The sequence below is a fragment of the Entelurus aequoreus genome, linkage group LG06, assembly GCF_033978785.1.
Source record: "Entelurus aequoreus isolate RoL-2023_Sb linkage group LG06, RoL_Eaeq_v1.1, whole genome shotgun sequence".
Lineage (NCBI taxonomy): Eukaryota > Metazoa > Chordata > Actinopteri > Syngnathiformes > Syngnathidae > Entelurus > Entelurus aequoreus.
The window spans coordinates 21,441,295-21,465,050 of NC_084736.1; the positions used below are offsets into that span (position 1 = coordinate 21,441,295).

The window sequence follows — 23,756 nt, forward strand, 5'->3', positions numbered from 1 at the left end:
TGGTCCCCTTTATTTAGAAAAGTACCAAAAAGTATCGAAATAATTTTAGTACCGGTACCAAAATATTGGTATCGGAACAACACTAATTTCTATTGTTTATACTTGCTCCTGTTTTGTAGAATACATTGTTAAACTTCAATACTAGTCAACTCTCATCATTTTAGATAGCATTAGAACAAAATGATCTGGGTGGGGTTGGGGGGTGTCCTAATATAAGTGTCCTTCATGTATTATTTTTTCCCCAAACTTCAACTTGATGAAGTTTGGGGAAAAAAGATGTCAGATGCTTTGTGGTGAAATCAGGTGCTCACATCTCTCCAATGTGCAGCAGATGTTATGACAAATAGGACTTTTTATTAAATAGAATTGAATGAAGACGCTCCTTTATGACCCCTGAGAAGATACATCGATAAAAGTAGTGTTTGTTACTGCTGTTGTATTACGAGATACTGATGTGTGACCCCACATGGGATCATTTATGATTTCGTATTGTCATTGTTGTCTCGTCATCATGTGACCACTTTGCTCCGGGCGCCTCCCGCTGGTGTTGACACGGCAAGGCAGACTGTTCGTTTACAGTCTGAGAGCGCTACGCTGCGCTCGCCGTGGGAGCGAGTGTCAAAACACATAACGCGGCCTGTCAACGGGGAGTGTGACGTGCACTTCCGCTGCGAAGCACCAGGGGGAGTCGGGACCGCATCTGCGAGATGCTCATGTTGTGTGTTTTGTGTCCCGTCAGAGACTGCTCTGTCCCTGGCCGTGCAGTGTGAGCCCGGTGGAGGCGAATCCATTCGGGTCCTGGTGGAGGGGGGCGCCCACATCGACTTCCGTGCCAAAGATGGGCTCACGCCGCTCCACAAGGCTGTCCGAGGCCACCGCCATATTGCCCTGCTGGTACGGACTTAAGCATCCCTCTGTGTCACCTGTGTGAAGTTGCCCCCCTTATTGCAAATATTAAAACACTGCCATTCCTTTGTGCTGTAAAGAAATTCTAAAATACATTTATTGACTTGGGATGTCCTCCAGCCCCTCCACCTTGTCAAAATCTCCCCGTACTTCGCTACATTTATTCTGGTTTGTGCTGCAAAATGTAGTCTGTTGTAGATTTTATGTTATTAACGTGTTATTAGTCAAAATCTCCCAAACTTGTCCCATTTGTTTGTGCTACATTTGTATTTTTTGTCTCACTGATATTATGGTATTAGCATTTTATGGGAGAAGTTTGGGGAGACTTTGACAAGGTATAGGAGCTGGATGACTTCACTAGTCAGAAAATGTATTTTATTTTATTTTATTTACAAAAATCACACAGAATATTAATCAGTCTAATAAAATTATACTGTAAACAAAAAAATCCCAAATGTATTTTAGAAAGAATAAAAACCGTAACGGCATAAACAAAATGTTTTCTAGCACAAACAAATGCAGTCTTAATTTGATATGTGCAATGAGGACAGAGGCCGACCTCACACAGGTGTCTGTGTTTGTTAAAAATAGGCGTGTCCAAAGTCCATTTTTTAAATATATATATTAAAAAGTCCTGTATATATATATACAGGACTGTATATATCGGTATCGGTTGATATCGTTATTGGTAATTAAGAGTTGGACAATATCAGAAATATCGGATATCGGCCAAAAACCATTATCGGACATCCCTACTGAATACATTTACATTTGCATAAAAATGTGTTTTCTTTTGTATTATTTTTTTTAATGAATTAAGTAATGTTTATGACAACCTTTTTCCAAAACACAATATAGAATGTGAGATATAACAGGACCCAGGTCCCCATTTTGAAAATTCCTAGCGCCAACACTGACAAAATGATTTGCTTTGTCACCTTCAGTACAACACAAAGCTGCATGTATTCTGACCTGCACTTAGTTGCATGTTAATAATTCAACAAAAGGTGAAGAATACTGCATAAAGGGGCCCTGTGTGCCTCATTTTTGCTCTTGGAAAAGGTTTGGACACCTCTGGTCTAAATAAATGACTCCCACGTCCTAGCTAAGACAAATTCACTTAATTATAATGTTCAATCTGATAACTCAAGTGGGCGTTAAAAATTGATCCAGCACGCTTCCCTGTGAGCAAACACGACAGCATGATATTACACAGTAATTATAGCTAGTTATTATAATAATAACAATAATAATAGGACTAGTTATTTATTTATTTTTATTGTGATTACCTATGGAGTTTATTGTGAATAAATTGAGAACAGGAAGTGAACAAAAAAGTTTCAGCAACTGTTATGTAAAGAAAAGGGGTAGGATTAAATAAGCTCTGCTTCTTCCTACTCCTTTTCGAACATGTTGAAAAGAGAAACTGGAAATTGTGATGTATCATGTCGTATGCTTGCATGTTCGAAATAAACTCTAACTCTAACTTTCAGGTACAATTTACGAGCGACATTTACGAGAAAAATGAGCCAAGACCAAAGTTAAGATTTTGTAAGGATGAAAGCGTGCGTCATAATTAATTGCTGCACTCTGTCCCGCAGGTCCTGCTGTCTCTGGGCGCCTCTCCAGACTACAAGGACCGGCGGGGGCTGACGCCGCTATACCACACTGTGCTGACAGGGGGCGACACCTCCTGCTGTGAAACACTGCTTTACCACCACGCCAAATTAGGCATCAGGGACGAGAACGGCTGGGACGAAACACATCAGGTCTTTTTATATATCTGCAATATTATTGTCTCTGCTTAAAATGATACCTAACCCTTAGGTATGGAGTAGAATTGTGCGTGTTTATATACTTCTGTGTTTATACAGTCGTGGTCAAAAGTTTACATACACTTGTAAAGAACTTGTCATGGCTGTTTTGAGTTTCCAGTAATTTCTACAACTCTTATTTTTTTGTCATAGAGTGATTGGAGCACATACTTGTTGGTCACAAAAAACATTCATAAGGTTTGGTTCTTTTATGAATTTATTATGGGTCTACTGAAAATGTGACCAAATCTGCTGGGTCAAAAGTATACATACAGCAATGTTAATATTTGGTTACATGTCCCTTGGCAAGTTTCACTGCAATAAGGCGCTTTTGGTAGCCATCCACAAGCTTCTGGCAAGCTTCTGGTTGAATTTTTGACCACTCCTCTTGACAAAATTGGTGCAGTTCAGCTAAATGTATTGGTTTTCTGACATGGACTTGTTTCTTCAGCATTGTCCACACGTTTAAGTCAGGACTTTGGGAATGCCATTCTAAAACCTTAATTCTAGCCTGATTTAGCCATTCCTTTACCACTTTTGATGTGTGTTTGGGGTCATTGTCCTGTTGGAACACCCAACTGCGCCCAGGACCCAACCTCCGGGATGATGATTTTAGGTTGTCTTGAAGAATTTGGAGATAATCCTCCTTTTTCGTTGTCCCATTTACTCTTTGTAAAGCACCAGTTCCATTGGCAGCAAAACAGGCCCAGAGCATAATACTACCACCACCATGCTTGACGATAGGCCTGGTGTTCCTGGGATTAAAGGCCTCACCTTTTCTCCGCCAAACATATTGCTGGGTATTGTGGCCAAACAGCTAAATTTTTGTTTCATCTGACCACAGAACTTTCCTCCAGAAGGTCTCATCTTTGTCCATGTTAAGTTAAAGTGCCAATGTCCGCCCTGAGATCGGTAGGTTGTGAGTTCAAACCCCGGCCGAGTCATACCAAAGACTATAAAAATGGTACCGATTACCTCCCTGCTTGGCACTCAGCATTAAGGGTTGGAATTGGGGGTTAAATCACCAAAATGATTCCCGGGCGCGGCCACCGATGCTGCTCACTGCTCCCCTCCCCTCCCAGGGGGTGATCAAGGGTGATGGGTCAAATGCAGAGAATAATTTCGCTACACCTAGTGTGTGTGTGTGACGATGTCAGATGAAACAAAAATGTTCTTTACAAGTGTATGTAAACTTTTGATCACGACTGTATCTCCCAATTAAACACGGTTTATCTTGTTAGTTTTGTTTTTTAATAGCTAACAACCTCACATGTGTGTATTTGTTTTTATTTTGACATAGTGTAACAACACATTGGGCCTAAAACCCCCCTAAAAATAAATGTTTTTAATAGTAAAAACTTCAAAAGCAGTGATTTTCAAACTGTAGTATGCGGGCTCCATCTGGTGGTATGCCAAAGAATAACTTAATTAAATATTTAAACACAGTGTTAGTGTTCAAACTGTGTGTAATGAATACTTAGGCCTACTATGCTACTGTATTTCAATGTTGGTCATTATGGTGGTAGTTGCATGCCAAGTTTTTTCTGGGGTGGTACACAATGAAAAACCCTTGTTATAATTTTGAAGGCAAATATGTAATAGATATTGTACAAATTTAGGAGGAGGAGTATGCTTTATTATTGTCCATTCTTTAACATGTACAAGACATATAAGAACTGAAATTACATTTTCGGCACAGTCCCACTAAGAGCAGACATACGTTACAGGGAGACAAGAACAGGACTGCCAACGGATCAGCCACTTACGGCGCTCCTTAAAAAAGGTGGGAAAACGGTGATATTGGGAAAGGGAGGAAGAGTGAAAAATATCAGTCAAAGGCTGGACCCTCAGGAGGGGGTCCAGTTTGAGTCCAAGGGAAAAAAACTCATTTGCCATAGCACACATAAACAAGTTACATATAATCACAACAACTCGCAACAGAGGGGGGGAGTTGGGGCCCTGGAGGCCGGCCTGCTGCTATAAAGCGCAACTCAGCCGTCCATCCCCCCGAAGGGGAATCAAGCGGTGGTGAAGGCGTTGGGTGGGGGTGGGGTGTGTGTTTGTGTATATGCCCATTGTATTTGGGTGTAGAGGTGTTGTGTCCATAGGCCCGGGGCCGTTCTGCATGCAATGCAAGCAAAGTTTGACTTCCAGGTGTCGTTGAGGAGGGAGGGAGGTCAAAAGCGTCCATCTTTGAGAATCCTCGGGGATGTTTACAGAACTGCCTGCTCCTGTTGTTCAGCGTCAAAGCCATTCGAGGGAGTCAAGTTGTAGATTAGGATTTTTGTTTTTCTGTGAGCAGACATTACAATGGCTTGTCTGTTCTATTCGTCCATGTTGGCTCTCATATCCATTTTTTCCCTTTCAACAAGCTTCTCCATGATGTGATCCATCTTGCGATTCAGTTCAGAAATCGCCCCAGACTGTGATCCCACAGCCCGACCCAATCCTTCCATTGCGACGAACAGCCATTGGGCTCCTTGAGTGGCTGCCATCGTCTTACGAATTTGACGATACACCAGAGCAATGCCCAGCCCAATCAGCAGGTGCCCCGCGATCATGGTTCCAAATATGTAGATGTCTTCCACGTCCTTGATGGGAAGGACTGAGAGGCACATGATTCTCCATTTGTCCCAGGAATCTCTCACGTACCCCGCAGCAATGGTTCCATCAGGGCAGCGAGGCTCCCCCGGACCTCTTTTCCTCTTCGAAAAGATTTTGTCAATTGAGTCGAGAGTCCAGCTGATCAATTCCCTGTCTGATGTTTAGATTTGGAGGACAACGCAAAGAAAGAGGCTTCAAAAAAAAGTGTAGACAAGACACAGAGAGCAAGCAAGGAGAAGACGGGAGGAGAAAAAAATGCGATCGACCTCACCAGAGGCATAACAGAAATGTCTAAGCTAAAGTTAAATTAAATCAAATACTATATTATTATGATACCCAGTGATGGGCAGTAGCAAGCTACATGTAGCTAAGCTACGTAGCTTAACTACATTTCCCAATAGCTTCACTACTTTTTATACAAGTAGCGATTGCTGTAGTTTAGCTAGTTTTAAACCCATGTAGCGAGGTAGGTTACAACAAAGCTACAAGCTACAAAGAGAGGAAAAGGCCGGAGAAAATTCAATGACGTGGATGAATAAAAACATCCATACATACGTAGAAAATCCATGACGATTGGTTGGTGTTCGTATGATGAGTCACAATTGGCTAAGGTCAGGGCGAAGCATACCGGATTGGCCAATCAGAGGTAAGATAAGGCGGTTCATGGAAACCAGGATGTTACGTACAGGGGGGGAAGGAGACAACACCACGGCAGGGATCAGTTCTATAGGTTTATTGATACTGATGAATAGTTGGGGTGTGTATGCTACTCTACGTGAATGGTGTAAGAGGATGTGTAGAATCAACAATGTAAATGTTACCAGAGTTTGTTGTATGTGTGTGTTGGATGGGGTAAGGCGAGAAGGCAGTCCGTGGGCAAGCGAGAGGTCGGGGGCTGGAGAGAAGTGACGAGGTCCGTGTCCAAGCGGGGGTCGAGGATAGAGGGAGGCAGTCCAAAATCCGGTGGGAAGTCGAGGCACACAGCTCAATCACGGGAAACAGAGGGAACTCTACGGAGAACACAGGGAAGGCACAGAGAGAGCAAGTACGTGGAGGGAAGCCCGAGACGGGATGCTTACTACGAAGAGTGAACTACGTTCCGACACTGGATCTTCAGGTCTGCTGGTCTTTATGCTCTCTGGTCTCATCAGACTCAGATGTGCAGATTGCTGATTGCCTGCAGCCTTGCAGGCACGTGGCCACGATGTGGGAAGAGCGAGCAGGGCCGTGTCCCGGCGCGCTTCTAGCGGCGGAGCCGGCTGTGCTTGCAGCAGATGATATGCGGCGTTGCGCATGCGCCGTGACACAGGAAGCATAATCATAACAAACACACACTCATGTCACATGACGACGAGGGAGTCGCAGACAGAGGAACACTTTAAACTGACGACTCCAAAAAAATAAGACAACAAATAATGTGTACTATTCCTAAAAAGTAGTGATGGGGAAATGAGGCCTCAGTGAGTGTGTGGCACACTCTCTGGCTGTATTGAATACTGTGTCATCTACTTCATTAAAAAAGTCACTACATTTGACTTGCAAATAACATTTATAGTAAATAAAAAAGCTTTTAAAAAAATGTTTTAGCTGTAAAGAAGCAAATATGAAACGTGTAACTCTGGTCAATGAGCCATTCACTATATTTGACGATGTTGTATTGTATCAAAATAATCCCACACTTCGGAATTTTTCCTTTTTCTTAGTTTCATTTAAATTGATCACAGAAACCGATGTCTAACACAGTTTGGCGCTTCAGTCCAACGACAGAGCAGTTGTATCGGTCACGATACACACTTTGTTTTTTTTTAAAGTGACACATGGTGGTATCGAGAGACCATAGTATCACTGTGTTTCATAATGCGTTAATGCCTCAGTATCGTTTGACCCATCACTAATTGTGTTTTTGTCTTCCTCATTGAATTGTCTGCTGGCCACTTGATGGCAGTGTTTGTTTACCTTTCTCTCTGACCGTTCCTTTCTCCTTTTGTAACCACACAACTTGTAAAGGTTTCATCAATGACAAGCTTTTTTCCCCCCCGAATAGAAAGACACCGCCATGTTTCATTGCCATCTTACTTTTAAAACAGCCGCAAATATGATTATTATAACTCTGCTTTTACTTGACCAGTTTAGCAAAGAGGGAATATACAGTCGTGGTCAAACGTTTACATAAACTTGTAAAGAACATAATGTCATGGCTGTCTTGAGTTTCCAATCATTTCTACAACTCTTATTTTTTTGTGATAGAGTGATTGGAGCACATACTTGTTGGTCACAAAAACATTCTTGAAGTTTGGTTCTTTTATGAATGTATTATGGGTCTACTGAAAATGTGACCAAATCTGCTGGGTCAAAAGTATACATACAGCAATGTTAATATTTGGTTACATGTCCCTTGGCAAGTTTCACTGCAATAAGGCACTTTAGGTAGCCATCCACAAGCTTCTAGTTGAATTTTTGACCACTCCTCTTGACAAAATTGGTGCAGTTTAGCTAAATTTGTTGGTTTTCTGACATGGGCTTGTTTCTTCAGCATTGTCCACATGTTTAAGTCAGGACTTTGGGAAGGTCATTCTAAAACCTTAATTCTAGCCTGATTTAGCCATTCCTTTACCACTTTTGATGTGTGTTTGGAGTCATTGTCCTGTTGGAACACCCAACTGCGCCCAAGACCCAACCTCCGGGCTGATGATTTTAGGTTGTCCTGAAGAATTTGGAGGTAATACTAATTTTTCATTGTCCCATTTAAAGCACCAGTTCCATTGGCAGCAAAACAGGCCCATAGCATAATACTACCACCACCATGCTTGACGGTAGGGATGGGGTTCCTGGGATTAAAGGCCTCACCTTTTGTCCTCCAAATATATTGCTGGGTATTGTGGCCAAACAGCTCAATTTTTCATCTGACATCACATGGACAAAGATAAGTTAAAAAACAAAACTAACAAGATAAACTGTGTTTAATTGGGAGATACAGTCGTGGTCAAAAGTTTACATACACTTGTAAAGAACATAATGTCATGGCTGACATCACATGGACAAAGATGAGACCTTCTGGAGGAAAGTTCTATGGTCAGATGAAACAAAAATTTAGCTGTTTGGCCACAATACCCAGCAATATGTTTGGAGGAGAAAAGGTGAGGCCTTTAATCCCAGGAACACCATTCCTACCATCAAGCAAGGTGGTGGTAGTATTATGCTCTGGGCCTGTTTTGCTGCCAATGGAACTGGTGCTTTACAGAGAGTAAATGGGACAATGAAAAATGAGTATTACCTCTAAATTCTTCAGGACAACCTAAAATCATCAGCCCGGAGGTTGGGTCTTGGGCGCAGTTGGGTATGACACCTAACACACGTCAAAAGTGGTAAAGGAATGGCTAAATCAGGCTAGAATTAAGGTATTAGAATGTCCTTCCCAAAGTCCTGACTTAAACGTGTGGACAATGCTAAAGAAACAAGTCCATATCAGAAAACCAACACATTTAGTTGAACTGCACCAATTTTGTCAAGAGGAGTGGTCAAAAATTCAAGCAGAAGCTTGCCAGAAGCTTGTGGATGGCTACCAAAAGCGCCTTATTGCAGTGAAACTTGCCAAGGGACATGTAACCAAATATTAACATTGCTGTATGTATACTTTTGACCCAGCAGATTTGGTCACATTTTCAGTAGACTCATAATAAATTCATAAAAGAACCAATCTTCATGAATGTTTTTGTGACTAACAAGTATGTGCCCCAATCACTATTACAAAAAAACAAGAGTTGTAGAAATGATTGGAAACTCAAGACAGCCATGACATTATGTTCTTTACAAGTGTATGTCAACTTTTGACCATGACTGTATATGATAGTTGATGATATATATGCTAAAAATACAAAATGATAAAACTCAGATTTAATGTCAGTCAACAATAGGGAAAGCCATGTGAAAGGTGTGTGTGTTGTGTTTACATGTCCTTTGTGTTCATCTTCCACCTCGTGTGTCCGTCAAACACCATCCATGACACACACCACCTCCATCCTCACCATCGCGCGGCGACGTGAACACCAGGACAGAAATCCAGGTATCCTCCCCCAATGTTGACATCGTCATTGTTTCTCCATCTTTCACCGTCTCATGAATGAATGAATGTGTTAGAGTTGGTTAATTTTGCAGTTGTTTTTTTTTTTTTTAGCTAATTTCGCAGCTGTACAACTCACAGTCATAGCACTTGGTACTCGACACATGCTAACTGTTAGCATACTAACTTTTTTAGCCAATTTTACAGTCAAACACCTCAGTCATAACTTGGTACTTGACGCATGCTAAATGGTGACCTTTTTAGCCAATTTCACAGCCGAACACCTCAAACTTATATTTTTGACACATGCTAACGTTGGCATGCTAACATTAGTGTGATAACTTACCCAAAAGTCATATAAATTGATACTTAACAAATGCTAACTGTTAGCATGCTGACGTTAGCCTGTTAGCATACCTAACATTAGTATGCTAACATTTTTAGCCAATTTTGCCACCGTATACATCATATAACTTGGTATTTGGCTCATTCTATCTGTTGAAATGCTAACATTAGTATGCAAACTTATTTTTTTAGCTAGTTTTGCAGCCGTACACCTCAGTCCTAACCTTGGTACACGACACATGCTAACTTTTAGCATACTAACTTTTTTTTTTAGCCAATTTTACAGTCAAACACCTGAGAGTCATAACTTGGTACTTGACACATGCTAAATGTTAGTACGGTAACATTTTTAGCCAATTTCACAGCCGAACACCTCAAACGTATATACTTGATTCATGCTAACGTTGGCATGCTACCATTAGCGTGATACATTTTTAGCCAACTTTACAGCTGTACACCTTAGAGTCATATAACTTGGTACTAGACACGTGTTAACATTAGCATGTTAGCATGCTAACAATATCGAGCTAACTTTTTTTTTGTTAACTTTGCTACTGTTTACCCCAAAATCATATAACTTGATACTTGACAAATGCGAACTGTTAGCATGCTGACATTAGCCTGCTAGCATACTAACATTAGTATGCAAACATTTTTAGCCAATTTTGCCACCGTATACTTCATATAACTTGGTATTTGGCTCATTCGATCTGTTTAAATGCTAACATTAGTATGCAAACTTTTTTTTTTGTTTCAATTTTGCAGCCGTACACCTCACAGTCATAACCCTTGGTACTCGACACATGCTAACTGTTAGCATACTAATTTTTTTAGCCAATTTTACAGTCGAAAACACCTCAGAGTCATAACTTGGTAGTAGACACATGTTAACATTAGCATTATAGCATGCTAACAATATCGAGCTAACTTTTTTTGTTAACTTTGCTACCGTTTACCCCAAAGTCATAAAACCTTATACTTGACAAATGCAAACTGTTAGCATGCTGACATTAGCCTGCTAGCATACTAACATTAGTATGCGAACATTTTTAGCCAACTTTGCCACCGTATACTTCATAGAACTAGGTATTTGGCTCATGCTATCTGTTGACATGCTAACATTAGTATACTAACATTAGTATGCAAACATTTTTAGCCAATTTTGCCACCGTATACTTCATATAAGTTGGTATTTGGCTCATTCGATCTGTTGAAATGCTAACATTAGTATGCAAACTTATTTTTTTTAGCCAATTTTACAGTCAAACACCTCACAGTCATAACCCTTGGTACTTGACACATGCTAAATGTTAGCACGGTAACTCTTTTAGCCAATTCTACAGCCGAATACCTCAAACTTATATACTTGACACATGCTAACGTTGGCATGCTAACATTAGCGTGATAACTTTACAGCTGTACACCTTAGAGTCATATAACTTGGTACTAGACACATGTCAACATTAGCATGTTAGCATGCTAACAATAACGAGCTAAGTTTTTTTGTTAACTTTGCTACCGTTTACCCCAAAGTCATATAACTTGATACTTGACAAATGCGAACTGTTAGCATGCTGACATTAGCCTGTACTAACATTAGTATGCGAACATTTTTAGCCAATTTTGCCACCGTATACTCCATAGAACTTGGTATTTGGCTCATGCTATCTGTTGACATGCTAACATTAGCATGCTAACTTTTTTTTTTTTTTAGGTACATTTTCCGCCGTACATCTAGGCACAGTATGTTTTTCTTCCAAAATTGCATATTTTAGATATTTATCAATATGTCAACTGTTTCTTCTTAATTATAGCTATTTTAGCTGTTTAATTGTCAGTAAAAAATGGCCGCCAATGGACCTTATCACAATTTGGACACCTTTTCATTAATCAAACTTCAATATGACTGTATATTAAAATATCTGTGTTTTTGTTTTATTTGTTTAAACCTCAACCCCAGGCCTGTCAGAACGGCAACTCGCAGCATTTGGAGCACCTCCTCTTCTACGGGGCGGACTCGTCCTTCCAGAATGCTTCTGGAAACACTGCCTTGCACATCTGTGCTTTATATAACAAGGTGGGCTCTCACCCCTCGCATGTGTGTGACTTCGTAAAGCTTGCACCACCTGGAGACATCAGGACAAGAGCGTGCGTGTAACGTGTATGTAAAAAAAAAAAAAAAGTAAAATAACACTGCCTTTGTTGATGCTGTTTAAGCTGCAATTTTTTTGTCTATTTTAGTTTTTATCTTATTTACATGTTATTGAGATCGGTAGGTTGTGAGTTCAAATCCCGGCCGGGTCATACCAAAGACTATAAAAATGGGACCCATTACCTCCCTGCTTGGCACTCAGCATCAAGGGTTGGAATTTTTTTTTGCAGCACAAGCGTATCACAAAGCTTTTGGACACGTTTGGGGAGATTTTGACAAGGTGGGGATGGTTCTGAATCGTAAAATGTTAACATAATAAACTACAATAGTTAATACCATAAAAACTATAACAGTTGGACAAAAAAATGTTTGCAGGACAAACGTTTTGGGACAAGTTTGGGGAGCTTTTGACATGGTTGGGGCCTGGTTATGAAAACTAACAACACATTAATAACATTAAAATATATAAAACTATAAAATTACATAAAAATTGTAAGTTTGGGGAGATGTTGACAAGGTGAGGGACTTGTTATGAATCACAACATGTTAATAACATAGAAACAAATATAGACACATTTTTTCGCAGTACAAACATTTGAGACGAGTTAGGGGAGATTTTGGGAAGTAGGGTTTAAATCATAAAAAGTTAATAACATAAAAAAATATTACTTAGACCACAGGTGGCAAACTCAGGGCCCGGGGGCCAAATGTGGCCCGCCGCTTCATTTTATGTGGCCCTCGAAAGCCTGGAAATAAGTATCAATAAAGTACTGTAACTTTTCTTACTAAATTTATTATTTCTTTCTGTTTTGGGAGGGAAAAAAAATGTACTCCATGTAACCGCAAATTATGTTAACTTAAATATTGTCTAATTATGCAAAAATATATTATCAAACATTCAAACCATTTTTTAAATAGGAATAAATACTAATAATAATGATTTTAAAGCAAGTTATCAATCAAATTGTGCAATGTAAAAGTATCAATAGATTTCATGGTAAAATTGTAAAATTTACTGTTCTTTTTACAGCTATTTTTCTCTCAATGGAAAAAAAAACAGTACTTTTTTTTTACTGTAATAAACTGTAATGCCGTTTTGGCATTTACAGTAATACACCCAAAAATCTACAGTTGTTGTATTGCGGTAAAAACAAGCTGGCTGCTCAGGTGCCAAAATGTTACTGTAAAATTGCTTTTTTTTTAAACATTTACAGTAAAAAAAACAATTGTAAATTTTACAGTAACATTTTGGCAACTATCATTACACAATTTTTTTAATGCATTTTTTTGTAATTAAAAAAAAAACTAAAATGTAAAAAAAATATGGTAGGTTGCAATAATTTCACCTCAAAATGTAGTGTATATTACTGTAAATGGAAAAACAGTACTGCTGTTTTTATGGTAAAAAATGTTATTTTTTATTTATAGTAAAATAAACAAATGTTAATTTTACAGTAAAATTCTGTCAACTGAGCTGCCTTTTTTTAACCATAAAAACAGCAGTACTGTTTTTCCATACACACTACATTTTGAGGTGAAATTATTGCAACTTACCATATTTTTTTTACATTTTAGTTTTTTTTTTAAATCTACATAAAAAAAAGTGTAATAATATTATCCACTGTTAGAAGAGGCCCCGTGGGGCCAAACATAACTACAACGTGGCCCTCAGTGAAAAGGACTTTGACACCTCTGACTTAGACAAAAAGTTTTGCAGCACAAACGTAGCAAAACAAAAGGGACACGTTTGAGGAGATTTTGACATGGTGAAGGGGCTGGTTATGAACAATAATACGTTTACAACAAAACTATAAAACATTATTAACATAAGAACTAAAATAGTTTGACGAAAACTTGTGCTGCACAAACACATGGTAAACATTTGGGGGGATTCAGAAAGGGTGGGGGGTGAGGGGCTTGAAGATGTCACTAGTCCAGGGCTGTCAAACTCATTTTAGATCGGGGGCCACATGGAGAAAAATCTACTCCCAAGTAGACCGGACTGGTAAAATCACGGCACGATAACTTAAAAATAAAGACAACTTCAGCTTGTTTTCTTTGTTTAAAAATATAACAAGGACATTCTGAAAATGTACAAATCATAATGTTGTTGTTGTTGTTTTTTACACTTACATGTTGCGGTTAATAGTATTCTATCTTTATTTGTCGTTATTTATACTTTCTGAATAAATTATGTGATAATGTTGTAAAAAAAAATATCAAAATCAAATCACAGGATGTTATTCATGTAGTTTGCTCATTTTCCTCAACTGGTGCACTTACATCATGTGTTTTTGTTTTTTTTTAAAGATGGAGCATAATTTACAAAGATACAAAGAATTGCTATTGTGACATCCAGTGGACACATTTAGAACAGCAGTTTTTTTCATTAAAAAATTACGGCTCATTTTTATACTTAGCAAACTCATCCCTTGGGCCGTACGTTTGACACCTCTGCATTAGTCAAACATTTTTTTTTAAATAACTTAAACACCATTACGGCACAAACTGAATTTTTACAGCACAGACAAAACAGCAGTGTTATTTTGATATTTGCAAAAATAAAGGTTCCCAACTTTACACAGGTAATGCAGAGTTCTGACATTAAAGCACATTTCAAACGCAGCACATTATCAATAAATCTGAATAACTCATTCATTATAGGAAAGCTGTGCACGAATTCTGCTCTACCGAGGAGCAAGCAAAGACACAAAGAACAACAGCGGCCAAACACCATTTCAGGTAATGTCGGGATGCTTATTATGGGTTTTGATGAGATATGTTTAAACATTTTCAATAGCATTCAAGTGCCAACTAGACTTTAAGCATTTTTATATTTGAGATGTGTCATTTCCTTTAGGTGGCCGTCATGTCGGGTCATTTTGAGCTAGGCGAGATCATCAAAAACCACCGGGACACAGATGTAGGTAAGTAGTCATAAAGCATCATTTAAAAAAATCTAATTTTAAAAGAGATATTATGAATTGAGGGGATGTTTGCTACACAGCATAGACTGTAAAGAGAATGTGTTTATATGCCAGTTCCCTTCGTGGAGTCCCCAAAGTACGCCCCCCAGAGGCGAGAGAGCACACGCACGTTGACGGTGCCCCACCCTCACCCTTTCCTGCGAGCCAATAGCGACAGCAGCATGAACCTACCAGACTGGATGGCGATGCCCAACTCTCTGAGCACCAACATAGTCTCTGTGCAGGTACTGACTGGCAGGTCTTGAACTTGCCTCTTCCCAGTCCTCCAAAGTCAAGTCTGGGAATCGATGACTAAAACGGTGCTTCTCAATTATTTCCTGTCATGACCTCCCTGTGGTGCAAAAGTTTTACAGCTATACTGAAGTACTATTGAACTATTGCACAGCACATTCTTTCAAATCTGGGCTTCAAACTTGATATTGTTTCCCTTAACTCTTGCTCAATGTCAAACTGTGATCTGCGCTTTGTTTTTCTCTGAGAGAGATTGTTGCAAATGGTAGTAAAATACACATCGGTCTTTCCTCATTTCCTACTGTAAATCCAAAGACTGTATGTTCTGTTGTACTTCCGGGTCTTTTTATTATGGTTATTGTCACTTGTTTTCCTTGCTGCTGACTAGGGTTGTACGGTATACCGGTATTAGTATAGTACCGCGATACCAATGAATCGTCTTCGGTACTATACCGCCTCTGAAAAGTACCGGTCTCACCCTCCCCCGCACTCCGTCGTCTTCACGTTGCGTCATTGCTGGTTTTACAAGCAGAGTAGCATGTTCTGCAGCGCACAATCACGGAGTACTTACAGACAGACACAGTGTGTAGACAGAAAAGGGAGAACGGACGCATTTTGGCTTAAAAACTAACGATAAAGGTGCAATTATAACACTGAAACGGCCTCAGGAAGAGGTGCTTTAAGACCTAGCTAGCTAGCGGCTACGACCATCCGCCGTCTGCAGTTTTTTAGCTACTTCTAAATCACTAATCCTCGCTTCCATGGCGACAAATAAAGTACGTTTATACAAGTATCATCCCTGCAGGACGAGGAATAGCTAAACATGCTTCACTCCACACCGTAGCTCACCCGCATCAAAATGTAAACAAATGCCATGGGTGTATCTACACTTGACATCCACTGTAATGATACCAAGCACAAGAGCGTATCAATTCGATACTACTATGATTGCGTCTATATTTTTTGGCATCACATCTTCTTTTGTTTAAAAAAATGATGTTTATAAACTCAGGAAATATGTCCCTGGACACGTGAGGACTTTGAATATGACCAATGTATGATCCTGTAACTACTTGGTATCGGATTGATATCTAAATGTGTGGTATCATCCAAAACTAATGTAAAGTATCAAACAACAGAAGAATAAGTGATTATTACATTTTAACAGAAGTGTAGATAGAACATGTTAAAAGAGAAAGTAAGCAGATATTAACAGTAAATGAACAAGTAGATTAATAATCCATTTTCTACCACTTGTCCTTAATGTTGACAAAATAATAGAAGGGAAAATGACACAATATGTTACTGCATACGTCAGCAGACTAAATTAGGAGCCTTTGTTTGTTTACTTACTACTAAAAGACAAGTTGTCTTGTATGTTCACTATTTTAATTAAGGACAAACTTGCAATAAGAAACATATGTTTAACGTACCCTAAGATTTTTTGTCAAAATAAAGCCAATAATGCAATTTTTTGTGGTCCCCTTTATTTAGTAAAGTATCAAAATAATTTGACAACACTACTGCTGACAAATCCTCCTATTTTTTTTTTCCTTCCTGTCCCAAACTTTTACATCGCTGCGCCTTTGTTAGCTGTGGACACAATTGTTTCGATGTACTTGCTACTTTTACTGGGTAGAACAGGGAGCCTGTTGGTAGGATTGGGCTATGATGCCAACTAGCTGCAGGCCTGTGTATTGTTCTAACATGAATACTAGAGTGTTGACACATTTAACAAAAATCTCCCCTGCGAATCGCAACCCAAGGGTCCCGGCCCACTATTTGAGAAACACTAGACTACAGTGAAACCTCCATTTCCGTACTTAATTGGTTCTTTACAGGCTTCGTAAATATATAGATATATATAGTAAAATGAATATAAATGTAAATATGAATAATGGTTTCCAGCCTCGACAAAAGTGCATATTTTAGTGAAGGTTTTTGCACTTTGAACACAATATAAAGTATTATACAGTGCTGTATATCAAAAAAACATAAAAAGCCAACACACACACACAGAAATCCCTTTGGTGCACTCACAAACGATCAAAAATCACAAAAATCCCTAACTATAACAACAATATTGCTGCAATAATAAACGATTTACGAACAAATGGGTTCTTTACAGGCTCCGTAAATCGAAAAAGTTTGTATAGTAAAATACATTTAAATGTAAAGGTTTCCAGCCTCGAGAAAGGTTCATATTTTAGTGAAGGTTTGTGCACTTTGAACACAATATAAAGTACTACACAGTACTGTACATAAAAAACAAAAACATCGCTTTAAAATGGAGATGAACAAGAATCGCAAGTTACACACACACACACACACACACACACACACACACACACACACACACACACACACACACACACACACACACACACACACACACACACACACACACACACACACACACACACACACACACAGAAATCCCTTTAGTGCCCTCACAAACGATCAGAAATCTCAAAAATCCCTAACATTAACAACCATATTGCTACAGTAATAAACATTAAAAAAGTAAAATCTACTTACATTACATAGGCAAAGGATGAGCTGACGAGAAAGAAGCAGACAGAGGGGGAGAACGAAGGTGGCGGGAGGGTGTGTGTTCTGGCAATGCTTACTTAATGGGGACATCGCTCTGTTTACACAGTCATCTTTAGGGGACCTCTGACGGTATGGGGACAAAAAAACAGGTGCCCTAAAGGGAAACCTTTATAAATGATAGTCAGATCCATTCTGAAGATGCCCAAGTGATTTTTAAGCTTTGGCCCATAAAACATGTTTACTTGTTAGTTTGAGTGTGAGACATTTGCACAGCAGCCCCCTCATCGGGCTGTAGCTGGTACATTTAAGTGGTGAAACTTCCTATAAGAGGACAGCTGTAGTGCTGTATTCTGAGGATCGTGTCATATTTAATTTGAACTTTTATTTATTTTTAAATGGTCCTCAGTCGTCACGTACAAATTTGTGTGAATTATGCAAAATTATTTGAATTTGGTCCCCATGAAACATATTAACTCTTTTTCCCCAGGGTCCCCAGTAAGAATGATCAGCACATTACTTCATCAATCTAGAGATTTAAAGACGTGTATGAGCTAACTGGGCAGTGGCCATTTTACCTCATTTTTTTATGCCTCCACAACCTGTGGAAAAAGTGGTCCCCACAAGTGATGATCAAAAACTTGGTCCCCATTCCAAATGATTACCTGTGTGTGTGTGTGTGTGTGTATGTATGTGCGTGTGCGTGCGCGTGCGCTCTTGGAAGAAGCGCAACTTAACAAGAGGTAGTGTTCTCCTCTAGTAGGAAATAAGTCTGCTTTGGCATATTTTTCCGGAAAAGTCTGTTTTCATCACTGCTGTGGTAAGAAGCTCTTCTTTTCCTACACTAGTCTGTTGTCTTTTTGGGACTCATATAGAGTTAGTAAATTGGACAAAACTTGTCAAAAGGCGAAAAAACACAGAAAAGGCACACACGCTAAAGCACTGGGAAGTGAAGTGGAGGGCTCCACCTTTTCTAAAATGCAGCATCCTGCGGCACAAATTTAGTGAATGAATGAAGACTTCGTGCACAGAGACAGGGTTCGCACACATAGGCCTATTTGGCTCTTAATTTTAAAAGTTCTCAAATTGAGGGGTTTGTACATCGAGGTTCTATTGTCCAATGTTTCTTGTCGCTAAACATAGACGGAATGACTAAATGTTTTTTTTAATTGTCATTGCGCCTCTCAGGGATTCAAGCACACAGGAACTATACGCAGCTCCAGCAGTCCCAGAGGGGCCAGGACACGCTCCCCGTCCCGAGGCAGGATCGGGGACAAGGAGGACCGAAGCCGACAAAGTCGGAAACAAGGGTGAGAGGACAAAGATTTTTGATATAATTACCTCTTGAAAAAATAGGCCTCTACTATAGTGTGTAACCTGTGACCTTTACACTTATAAGTAGGGATGCGCTGATCGATCAGTTCAGGCCAATTTTATTTTGAAAAGTACATGATCTGCTATTGCCTATTAGTGCCTTTGAATGCCGATCACAAAAACGATCCCCTCTGGCTGATACTTAATTTATTTTTGGTCCCTCGGCTGACAGACAGAGGTGGTTTGCAGCTAGCTGTGTATGTTTATACACAGTGTGGAGCCACTCCCCCTAAGTTAATAATCATCATCTCAATTGTGAGAAATAAACTGAATTTCTTAATATCTTAAGTATCATTATCAAGTAGTTTTATCACTGGAGGATGAGGCTAAACTTGTTACACACCGAGTAAGATCAAGCCAGGAGCAGGCATGCTAATCGCTAAGCTAGCTTGAAACACTAGAAGAAGTAGGCACTTAGTAAAGTTTAAAAGGTGTAGATGGAAGCGTGTTATAGCATGAAGTAAGCAGTTATCAACATGTACTTAGTACGTAGATTATTAAGAGTTAGAGAGTGAATTATTTAACAATGTCTGTTGGTGTGTAGCTGCTAGGTGTACACATAAGACAAGGGCAGATTGATACATAAATCCTTGGTGTCGATACCAAGTGTTGTATCAATATATGATCAATACTAGATTGACTAGATCGATTTTTTTATTTTTTTTCTACAAAAATCGTTTTTGTTTTTGTTATTGTTTACAAATTCGGGGACTAAGTCCCTGGGCACAAGAGGACTTTTGAGGGCAAAACCAAATGGTTTAAATGAGTAGTAGATAGTTGTTTTTACTTTTGTTTAGTTATTGTTAGGGATGGTAATCTTCGGGCATCTAATGATTCGATCAGATTCCTGTGGTTACGATTTGATTCAAAATGTATTCTCAATTTAACATGATTCCTGATCAAACCGATTCTCAAAATGTATTATTTGGTATGATAATTAATAATAGATGATCAAATGAATTCGAAATTTCATTTAAAAAATATACAACATAAAGTAGCAAGAAACACGTCAATAATGAATAAAGCAAAACATGTTCTAGACCAAAAATCACTTCACATTATCTACTGCACGCTAGTGTTACCATATCTGAGTAATTGTGTAGAAAAATGGGGAAACAACTACAAATGTGCGCTTCATTCACTAACTCTGTTACAAAAAAGATCAATTAGAATAATACTTAATGTTGGATATAGAGAACATACAAACCCTTTATTTATTAAATCACAATTATTGAAATTCAACGATTTGGTGCTAAAATTATTTACAAAGCAAACTATAACCTGCTACCCAAGAATGTACAACAATTCTTCTCAACAAAAGAGCAGAAATATAACCTTAGCGGTAAATCTAATTTAAAACATTTGTATGCTCGTACAACACTTAAAACCTTTAGTATATCAGTATGTGGAATTAAATTATGGAATGGATTAAGTAAATAAATCAAACAAAGCACCAATATGATTCAGTTTAAGAGACTGTTCAAACTACAAGTGTTCACAAAGTACACAGAACAATAGTTATGATGAACATCTTGAACCCTTTTTTTTATTGAGACAAAGATTGTTTATGTATTTAATATTTGTATGCTTACTATGGTTTATTTATTTATTATTTATTTGTTCACTGTTCTGTTACGGAGAACAAGGAAATTGGATAACATTGCTATGGTATGAAAAGGGGTAGGATTAAATAAGCTCTGCTTCTTCCTACTCCTTTTCGGACGTGCTGTAATGAAACAACAGGAATTGTGTGATGCATTACATTGTATCGTATGCATGTTCCAAATAAACTGAAACTGAACTGAACTGAAATTATAATGAACTTTTTCCAAAGCAGGTTACAGATTGGAAAAGCTTCTCCAGGTTGCATAGAGATGCCCTGAAAACTTATTTTGAAAAATTTATTTTTATTAAAAAAATCCCTTTTGAAATATAATCGATTTTAAATAAGTATCGCCATCTGGATGTGAATGGATTTTTTTTGTTCACCCTTAGTTGTTGTGTAATATTACATTTGTTTTGATCAGTATGAAATAAAAGAATAAGGAATTAGTTTAAATATTGTGTTGATATTGTTCCACTGTCAATAGCACTCACCATAAATACATTAAAGTATTTACAGTTAATACAGGTGATCGGATGATTGGTATCAGAATCGGCAGCATACAAACCTGATCGGAACATCCCTAGTTATAATGGCAACATTTTTAGACGTGGTTACAGTAACTGGGTCACCAAGAAGTTTTGACTTTTATGCATCTTAAATGGTCCACTCAGGCCCGCTCCTGCCGGCACCGCCACTCAAACAGCAGGCCAGCGGCGACGCCTCTACAGCGCCGTGCCCGGACGCGTCTTCGTGGCCACCCGATCGCACTCGGCCCAGGGAGAGCGAGAAATCGGCTTCAGCAAGGGGGACCGGGTCAAAGGTGAGTGCGTTCGGAGGCGCGAGTGATGAATCAAACAAGCGCCGTGAGCTCAGCAGTGCGTCTATAAACTCCTAAAGATGTCGATACGACACTCTGCGACAAATTGCTTCTCACGACGCGGACGTTGCTGAGCTCGGGGGACCGTTTCAGCGCCAGGATTTAATTAGAACTTTTATGGCACCATTTAGCAAACTGATGAAGTAAGTTGTGCACGGCTTAGCTGCTCCGCCGTCCCAGTTACACTAAAGTCTCGAGTCGAACTGGGAGCCAAAAACACAACCGTGACCAGGAAGAGGTGGTAACGGTAATAAAGTGTCCACGTCCAATGCGTCTTCACGTTGTAGCGTGCTCTTGTCCTAACACGAGTGTAAGGTCTCTGTGTGTGTTTGTACTCAATGTCTGCAGGTATGAATATGTGTGTGTTTGTAAGTGAGTCTAAGGTGTCGCCAGGTATGTATGTCTCGGTGAGTATGTGTGTGTGTGTAGCTTTGCATGTGTGTCTGACGTCTGCTGGTGTCGTCGTTGTCTTTGCTGTAGAGCAGGGCTGTCCAAACTGTTCTCAGCGAGGGCCGCACACTGAAAGATTGAAGGAGGGCGAGGGCGGCACTCGATCCGGGGGGCCAATAGGCAATAAATCAATTAATAGAACGATAAATGGAAGTTAACTCGATAGTTTGCCAGCATCAATAAATTGACATGTCCGTGTGTTTGTTTTCTCCGTCTCTTGCTTTCGAAGAGGGTGGAAGAGGGTTCACTCTGTGCACCTGACCACATTTATTCAATAGAAGAATTACAAACGTCATATTAGGATTTTGTTTTTGTAAATTTAAAACAATTCCTTGTGGTCAACAGCAGTGTTTCTTAACCATTGGGCTGCGAGTGCCCTCTATAGCAGTGTTTTTCAGCCTTTGTTGAGCCAAGGCACATTTTTTGCGTTGGAAAAATCCAGAGGCACACAACCAGCAGAATACATTAAAATACAAAACTCAGTTGACAGTAAAAAGTTGTTGTCGCAATTGTTGGATATGACTTTAAACCATAACTAAGCATGCATCAATATAGCTCTTGTCTCAAAGTAGGTGTACTGTCACGACTTGTCACATCACGCCGTGACTTATTTTGAGTTTTTTGCTGTTTTCCTGTGTGCAGTGTTTTAGTTCTTGTCTTGCGCTCCTATTTTGGTGGCTTTTTCTCTTTTTTTTGGTATTTTCCTGTAGCAGTTTCATGTCTTCCTTTGAGCGATATTTCCCGCATCTACTTTGTTTTAGCAATCAAGAATATTTCAGTTGTTTTTATCCTTCTTTGTGGGGACATTGTTGATTGTCATGTCACGTTCGGATGTACATTGTGGACGCCGTCTTTGCTCCACAGTAAGTCTTTGCTGTCGTCCAGCATTCTGTTTTTGTTTACTTTGTAGCCAGTTCAGTTTTAGTTTCGTTCTGCATAGCCTTCCCTAAGCTTCAATCAATAAATCAATTAATAGAACGATAAATGGAAATTAACTCGATAGTTTGCCAGCATCAATAAATTGCCATGTCCGTGTGTTTGTTTTCTCCGTCTCTTGCTTTCGAAGAGGGTGGAAGAGGGTTCACTCTGTGCACCTGACCACATTTATTCAATAGAAGAATTACAAACGTCATATTAGGATTTAGTTTTTGTAAATTTAAAACAATTCCTTGTGGTCAACAGCAGTGTTTCTTAACCATTGGGCTGTGAGTGCCCTCTATAGCAGTGTTTTTCAGCCTTTTTTGAGCCAAGGCACATTTTTTGCGTTGGAAAAATCCAGAGGCACACAACCAGCAGAATACATTAAAATACAAAACTCAGTTGACAGTAAAAAGTTGTTGTCGCAATTGTTGGATATGACTTTAAACCATAACTAAGCATGCATCAATATAGCTCTTGTCTCAAAGTAGGTGTACTGTCACAACTTGTCACATCACGCCGTGACTTATTTTGAGTTTTTTGCTGTTTTCCTGTGTGCAGTGTTTTAGTTCTTATCTTGCGCTCCTATTTTGGTGGCTTTTTCTCTTTTTTTTGGTATTTTCCTGTAGCAGTTTCATGTCTTCCTTTGAGCGATATTTCCCGCTTCTACTTTGTTTTAGCAATCAAGAATATTTCAGTTGTTTATATCCTTCTTTGTGGGGACATTGTTGATTGTCATGTCACATTCGGATGTACATTGTGGACGCCGTCTTTGCTCCACAGTAAGTCTTTGCTGTCGTCCAGCATTCTGTTTTTGTTTACTTTGTAGCTAGTTCAGTTTTAGTTTCGTTCTGCATAGCCTTCCCTAAGCTTCAATGCCTT

At 39.2% G+C, this 23,756-nt stretch overlaps 1 protein-coding gene across 1 annotated transcript in view; it reads left to right on the plus strand.

Moving 5' to 3' along the window:
* The window catches only part of shank1 (SH3 and multiple ankyrin repeat domains 1), a 175,153-nt gene that overhangs the window by 83,125 nt on the left and 68,272 nt on the right, over positions 1-23,756 (plus strand). The window contains 8 exon segments of the mRNA XM_062050244.1: positions 740-894; positions 2,508-2,675; positions 11,690-11,806; positions 14,546-14,623; positions 14,742-14,808; positions 14,923-15,092; positions 18,838-18,959; positions 21,301-21,449. Coding sequence (XP_061906228.1) covers positions 740-894; positions 2,508-2,675; positions 11,690-11,806; positions 14,546-14,623; positions 14,742-14,808; positions 14,923-15,092; positions 18,838-18,959; positions 21,301-21,449 — 1,026 coding nt within the window.